Raw genomic sequence first — 8,103 nt, 5'->3', positions numbered from 1 at the left:
TCACTCGTACGCACAACTTAAGAACAAGTCTGTGAGTACGAACAGTTCTTGCATGAGGCCCATTGTCTTGTTTTCATGAATCCAGTCTCGTAGCACACAGAACCCATTCATGCTCTTCTCACCCTCTTTTCTTTTTCATGTTCTTCCCTCAGAGCCAGTTCTGTCAGAGGAAGATGGATTCGTCTCCAAGGTTACCTCCGTCTCCACGGCTGTAACCAGGTAACAAATCTATTTGACCCTGACTTCTTTCCTCGTGCACCTRAACTGAAATCATGCTGCTCATTTTTACTACCAGTTTGTGCAAACAAACTGGATCATAAATAACGAGAGACGGCACAGCGAAAAGCAAAACTGCATTTTATCTCTGAGGTCAGATGAAACTGTTTGTTTGCTGTTTTCTACATAAGGTTGTGAAAAATATGTTTTCCTGCTCACAACAGTTACAAGTGATAAACATTTATAAGAGGATTATGTTCTGTTTTGTTCTAGTAGATGAGATTAAGGTTTTTCTATTTAAATTGACCCATTGCATGAAAAAACCCTCGCTGTTAATGAATCTTCCTTTTTAAATAAAATGTTTTTAATCTCTGATGAATTAGAGTTATCACTTTGAAGCTGTTCATAATTCACAGCAGCATGGAGTTGTTTAAATGTTATGAACAGTCATTATCTTACCTGCTACAGATTGCTCTATGATCTCAGTTTATAGAAATGAAGTTTGAAAGGAAAGACGAGCTAATAACTACTCCRTGCAGTAAGTAAATTACTTTAGTCTTAAAAAAACAACTTCAGTATTTAAACTTACACAGTGGCTTGTGTTAACCATGTTTTAAAAAYCTTTACACCTCCATTAACTTTGTTATGCAGGTATTTACAAAGAGTTATGTGGTTATTTGAAAGAGCAAGCAGCAGCAGCTAGCTGGAGCACTTCCAGTTGAACCTGAGGTACTTCTTGCAGGAACATCGTAATATTACTGCCAGTCATAACCATGTAACGTAAAACTGAAAATTTGAAAAATAACATTCAAATGAGTGTCTGCTACATAAACATCACCCTCTGCTGGAAAGTGAAGCTGATAATCTTCACCTAAAATATGTGAAAACGGTGTTTTAAACAATAAAAACTAAAGTAAAAGAATAAAACCATTACAATAAACTGTTAAATCATTAAGAATACACACGTGGACAAAATTGTTGGTACCCCTCATTTCATGAAAGAAAAACCCACAATGGTCACAGAAATAACTTGAATCTGACAAAAATAATAACAAATAAAAATTCTGTAAAAATGAACAAATGAAAGTCAGACATTGATTTTTCAGCCATGATTCAACAGAATTAAAACAAAAATAGAACTACAGAAACAGACCTGGACAGAAATGACGRGACCCYTAAYTTAATATTTTGTTGCACAACCTTTTGAGTCARTCAGTCAATCAAATGGTTCCTGTAACTGTCAGTGAGACTTCTGCAGCTCTCWGCAGGTATTTTGTTCCACCCCTCAGGAGCAAACTGCTCCAACTCTCAGCCATTGTGAAGTGATTTCTTCTCTCTTCACTGTTTCTTCTCTGTTCRGCCTCTGTTGAAGTTTAAAACTATTGGATCTTATTTACCCAATCATTAGCGTTTGACTGTGATGTATGTAGTGCGCCAGCTCCATCGTGAAGTAAGCTAAGCTAAGAAGCTAACAGGAAATTGGGTGCGCTGTAAACAACCATCCCCTACCTGGACGTGAGAAGTATCGAGCTGAATGAGATGACTGTAAATGATGCTGCAGGCTTTGTGAGACAAATTTAATTTAATTTAGAAGCCTTGTCAACACGGACTGTTTTTTCACTTTCTCTGTCATTGCTAAACTACAGGCAGACTAAAACAGTGMAGAAAATCAACGTAATCGTTAACCACTCCTCCTTCTGTTCTCTGATTGGCCCAGTTGAAATTCTACCGGAGAAATCCTTGTCTTTGGGAGAAACTCCAGACGGAGCAGAGAAGGCAGATTAGAAATGAGCCGAACTGCTTAAGAAGGCTAATGGCCAGGCTACAACTGTGTATGATTTAGACAAGATTTCAACAGTTCAGTTACTCCTCAATGTGTTCCTGATACATCACTTGAACTGACTGGGCTATCAAAGAATCAACACTTTGATTTTAGTATTATTTAAAACAAAGTTTTGGTATCGATGATATGGATATTTCAGTATCAGTTCACTAGTGTCTGCTCTCGTGTGTTTGTTAGTAAAATAATCTCATGAAACACTGAGCAGATTTTAATGAAACGTTTCAAAGAGTTATCTAGTCGATCTAATTGAAAATGGCCGTCGGCGCAAATTAACCTCAGCAAACACAGAATCATCCCAACACACATCAGAGTTGATCCTTCAAAGACTAGAGAACATACAAGTCCATTTTAAATGTTATGATTTACTCTGGAGGTTAAAAACAACAGGCTGCAGTCAAACAAACTCATCAGATGTTTCAGGGCGAGCTCGAAGGTGCGTCTCTTTAACCGGGTTATTTTCTGTTGGATCTGTTTTAAAAGCYGGACCACAAGGATCAGGATCTGGCCTGTGATGGTTCTGGTTCCTGTGGTCAAGCTGCAGCTGCTGTTTGTGAATAAAGTCTTAACAGAGCTGGGTGATGTGTGATGTTGCAGYAGCCCCTCCGTGTTCACACGGGTCCGTCAGGCTCACCGACAGCAGGAGGYGGTAGAGGACGGCCAGCCTGAGAGCAACACCACACCTGTCAGGTACGAGCACACGCAGCTGTTTCAGCTCAACTTTTTATTCTTTTAGCCAGTTACAGTTCAAGACTCAGCAGCAGGACACACCTCACCTCTCAGTCCAGTTCTTACCTCTTTACATCCAACAACGTTTTGTTGTTTAAAATCCTGCTCCTCTATAAAGCCCCGAGGCTCCTGCACACTCACACTAGTCTAAAGTTGTTTTTGCCTGACTCACGTGGTTCAGTATCCTGCCTTTTATTGGTTTATCTTTCTTGGTGCATTTCTTCTCGCTTCTTTTTGTTTTGACCTCTTTCTTTCTGCTCCATTAAGGATGTTGTAACAAAACTTCACCTAAAACTGGCTGTTCTGTCACTATTTGCTGAAAAGATTCAGTTTAATCCATTGAAGTTTCTATAAATAAAAGATGAGGGAAGCTGCGGTGCATCAGACGTCTATCAGCTGTGAGTTCAGGTTGTTGTGATGATTTAGGTACACAGTCGTGAAACATTTGTGTCTAGTTGTGTTGTAATAGATCTTTTAACAAGATCTTGTTGTGAGCTGACAAGATTAACTTGTCACTGTTATCACTTACAGCTACAGTGTCTACTTGAATTACTTTGAAGTTTTTGTGTTTTCTTCTCATTTTAAAGTGATACGTTAGTAGCTGCTGGAATTCACATTTTTTATTTTTTTATTTTTTAGCTGTTTAGTTAACTTTAATAGTGAAATGTTTTATAATGGAAAGTAGGTGAAACAAAAGTAGTTTAAAAAAGAAAAGCTTAAATTAATGTAGGCTTCCTATTAAAAAATAAAAACAGGAAACTTTGTTTTGACTGATACAAAATAGATTTTGAGAAGTTTTATTTTTATTTCTTTCTTTGACATTAAATCAGATTTCTTTTCATAAGAAAATCGAAAAGAATAGATTTTTTCCTTAGGTTAAATCCTGTTTCCTTCTCTAAACACCAGCATCATTATATTTTGTTGATGTTGTTAATAAGCTGCACTTAGTGCTRCTTGACCTGCAGATGTGTGAAAAGCTTTTGTCATCAGGATGTGCTTTAGCACACAGAAATAAAACTCATGAGAGCAGTCTGAGTGAGACCTATCAGACTCTAAAGGTTTGTGCTCAGTGATTTTCTCTTAGATGGTAGTTAAATTCTGTTTGACAAAGTCAGCTGTGTTGCAGAGTGACTTCCATATTTTATTAGGATTTACTATAATTACCAGTGTTGTATAAAGTACCACAAAGTGATTCTTGAGTAAAAGTACAAGTATGTTACCTAAAAATTACTTTGGTAAAAGTAAAAGTCTCCTTTAGGAATATTACTTGAGTAAAAGTCTTAAAGTATCTGATATTTTTTGTACTTAAGTATTAAAAGTAAAAGTATTGATTTAAAACGAGCAGTTAGATTTTCTGTATTGACATTTATTAGGAGGTGACCTCCCCAAAAAAAAAACTGCAGAAATGACTATATTGTATTAAAATAATTAATTTATGTACAGCAACAAAGTATTTGTACTTAGTTACTTTACAACTCTGATAATTACTTCTGCATACTTTGTGTGATTTGAGTCAATTGATGTATTGTAGCACCCATTTCTTGACTAAAATTGGTGCTACAATTGTTGATTGTTGTAACTTTTATACATAAATATATTTAACATTATCTCCAAGTTGTTTATGGTAAATAACTGTTTTGCTGCAAAGTGCTGCAGTAGTAATGACATCCTCCTTGAAACACTTTTCAGTCAACTTCAAAATATTGGACTTTCTTAACAAATATTTTCTACATAGAAAGACATTTCAGTTTCCTCAGTGACTTCAAAAAATTGGACTTTCTTTACAAATAGTGACATCAAAAAATTGTATTCTTTTGAATCTACTTCAGCATATTCACTTCACATTTTGTCTTTGGCTACTTTAAGCTACTGATTTGATGCTTTTAGTGTTTAGGTTTAATGTTTTGTTTTGCTGTTCAGCTTTTTGTAGTATTTATATTCTAGAAGAGAGGGTTAGGGTTAAGTTAGGTTATGTTAGTGTTTTGCTCTTTATAGCTGTTTGGTAGTATTCAGCTTATTTTAGCTTAGCTACTGTCGGCTACTTTTAGCTTTTACAACTCAGTTTCAGCTTCTTCAGCAAAGTCATTCAGCCCTCAGCAGTCACATGGGGTTTCTCTAATTAAACACAAATTCTGACRAACCAGCAGAGAAAATGAACTGTAGGCATTTGCTGTGTAGAAAATTAGTGTATCTTTTTGTTATTTTTATCCATAACAAAAATGAATGTTGTTTGAATTCTAGTTGATGTTGAATGTTTAATTTTATTCTAAAGATAACTCACGGCAACATTTAATTATTTTTTCAGAGGGAAACTCTTTGCCTCCCCACTCAGGAGCTCCCAAGCATCTTCGCTGGAATGCAACAGCCTCCCAAACAGCCAGTCAGAGGTTTCACAACACGATGTGCTGCAGGGGCCGCAGGACAGCAGCAAAGATCCCTTCATACCTGGTGACCCACTGGAGGAGAGGAGAGGACCACCTGCAGCTCCAGACCTGAACTCTCCAAACAGCACACAGGTTTCCCACCGGAAGACCAACAAGGACACCACTTCTACTCCATCCAGCAAGGTTTGTTCAGGCCAGTAATGAGATTTATCTGAAATTTGTTTGTCAACATGGTAATGTCATGATTTAGCCTCTTCTCTTGGAACAGCTTGAAAAGTTTTTCAAAGCTTGTTAAAGTTGAGCAAAGTTTATTGTTTTAATTTAAACTATTGTAATAAGATGAATATAAATCAAATTGTATAATTAATAATCAGAATTTGTGGATGGATGAATGCTTTGCAGGAAATCACATGTTCCCTGTTAGGTCACTTAAACAGCATCAACAAGATATCAGTACAAAACTAGAGAATTTGTTCTTCCTGTGTTTGTTTGTCAGCAGCAGACTAGACGTTAGTTGGAAAATATGGAAATTACAAAATTTAGAGCAGCCTTACAAAGTGCTTTACAGAGATAAGATTGAAATCTTTATAAGTGATGGACATGTGTCAAGAATAATCATATATGTATATCAGTGCTGCAGTAACAAATTGTTGGTAATGTTTTTCTCATAATGTGCTGCAGTGTGAAATATGTCCTGACGTTTCTCTTAATGTGTGTCGCAGCTTCAGCAGCGGACCATCTCCCAGCAGACCAGCTTGGACGTGCCAGGCCTGCGCTCACCTCCTGGTCAGGTATGAGGAGTTTTTCCCAAATGGATCTAAAGAATTTCAGCCTATATCTGCATCTGTTGTGCTGTTTACACTTTATGATTCTGTCCTAAAGGGAGAACCAGAWTCACCTTTGTTTAAAAAACACGCTGCAGTGACCCACCGCAGACATGTCCGCACYATCCAGGAGGTACGAACCACCATCACACGCATCATCACAGATGTGTACTATGAAGAYGGCAAAGAGGTGGACCGCAGAGTGAGTGAGGTAGGTGTCCTCTGTCAACTAAAATCAGACTGTTAAATTGTTAAATAAGTCTGCAATTTAATTAGCATTAGTTAAATCTTAGCATCTCTCACTTAAACAGCTAATGTGTCGAGTCATAAAACTAGTTTCAGATACCTGGAATGTAACTGTGGGGAAGCAGATTATATGTTAAAGCAGCCTGCCATACATGTGAGCTTCCTCATGCAGCTGAAATGATCTGCTGGGCTCCCAGAGCAGAACCTGACTGCAAGATGGATCTAAGAGCAAGCAACCATCCACATTTCATCTCCACAATTAGCAAAAGAAAAAAGGTTTTTCTGACTCTGTTTGGAAAAATAAAAATAAATAAATAAATAAATAAACGGTTGCTTTGCTATGCGCGTGTGTGTCTGCATGTTTTTGCTTCATGGTGGGGACAATTTTTGACCACTGTCCTGGTACACAGCCTGGTGAGGTTAGATTTTGGGTCAGGTACAGTATGTACCAGTGGTTAGGCTGTAGAATGACCGGTGAATGAATAGAAGTCAGTGCAAAGTCCCCATGAGGATAGAATAACAAACGTGCATGTGTGCGTGTGCACATGGGGTGTAGAGCAGAGAGCTGTGTTGATACTGCTAGACTGAGTTATTACAGGAAATGGAGACTTTTTGTTTCGGCGGGCAACCACTCATCGAACGGATGGTCACACCAATGCAACCGGAAATATATATTAGTCGTACTATAAAAAAAAATCAGGTCACACTCTAGAGYCCTGTTGTTGTATGGACAGACGCTCCCATCTCTTCAGGATCATGTTTGATCTCCTCAGTGTTTCTCTGATTAATGTCTTCATTACAACCCTCTATTGACAGGTTTGTTTTGGTGAAATTATCTTTCCATTTCCTAATAATGGACTTAATGTAGTTTTGTGTAATGTTTAGTTTTTTGTTTATAATCCTACACTAATCTGGACTTCACATTTTTGTCTCTGACTTGTGTGGAGAGTTCCTCTGTCTTGTTTGATCCTAACTTTTACTATGACAAAGTGTTGAACTGCTGTTGGTTCTGGGTCTATCAGAACAAGTTTAGATCATTGCATGTGATGAGATGAATCTTATTTAATTAAAAACACTATATTGCAAAAAGTACCGTATTTGCTCACCCATCCAAATGATCAGGTGTTCCAATCACTTCCATGGCCACAGGTGTATAAAATTGCTCACCTAAGCATGCAGACTGATTTAACAAACGTTTGTGAAAGAATGGATCACTCTCAGGAGCTCAGTGAATTCTAGCATGGAACTGTCATTGGTGAAATTTCCTCACTCCTAAATATTCCACTAGAAGAGTTTGGGAACAACAGCAACTCAGCCATGAAGTGGTAGTTCACGTAAACTGACAGAGCGGGGTCAGCGGATGCTGAAGCGCATAGATGTGAAGATGTCTTTACAGACATCTTCACATTTCACTGAAACAAACCATAGTTCCATCACGCTTCAAAGCATCCATCCTCAAACCAGTGCCTAAGAAACCTGTTCATTCCTGCTTTAATCACCATCGCCCTGTGGCACTGACACCAATCATCACAAAGTGCTTCGAACGACTTGTCACATCACACATCAAATCCATCCTGATCCCCCCCACCCCACCCCACCTTGGACCCCCTCCAGTTTGCATACCGACCTAAGCGATCCACAGAGGATGCAACCAGCTCTGCCCTCCATCCAGCCCTTACCCATGCAGTGGTGTAAAGCACGCCGTCACTGGACTCTACAGCAGTGGAGGCGTGTTCTCTGGACTGACAATCATTCTCTGGACTGACAAATCATTCTCTGGACTGACGAATCGTTCTCTGGACTGACGAATCGTTCTCTGGACTGACGAATCGTTCTCTGGACTGACGAATCGTTCTCTGGACTG

General features: G+C 38.4%; 1 protein-coding gene across 1 annotated transcript in view; it reads left to right on the top strand.

Moving 5' to 3' along the window:
- Positions 1-8,103, top strand: part of tp53bp1 (tumor protein p53 binding protein, 1) — a 31,278-nt gene that overhangs the window by 11,818 nt on the left and 11,357 nt on the right. The window contains exons 15-19 of the mRNA XM_014021399.1: positions 153-219; positions 2,645-2,746; positions 5,091-5,352; positions 5,892-5,960; positions 6,052-6,204. Of these exons, the coding sequence (XP_013876853.1) occupies positions 153-219; positions 2,645-2,746; positions 5,091-5,352; positions 5,892-5,960; positions 6,052-6,204 (653 nt within the window). The remainder of the gene's footprint in view (positions 1-152; positions 220-2,644; positions 2,747-5,090; positions 5,353-5,891; positions 5,961-6,051; positions 6,205-8,103) is intronic.

Source organism: Austrofundulus limnaeus, unplaced genomic scaffold (genome assembly GCF_001266775.1).
Source record: "Austrofundulus limnaeus strain Quisiro unplaced genomic scaffold, Austrofundulus_limnaeus-1.0 Scaffold292, whole genome shotgun sequence".
NCBI lineage: Eukaryota > Metazoa > Chordata > Actinopteri > Cyprinodontiformes > Rivulidae > Austrofundulus > Austrofundulus limnaeus.
Note: the sequence above shows the minus strand (reverse complement) of the source record. Positions and strands in the feature narration are given on the sequence as shown.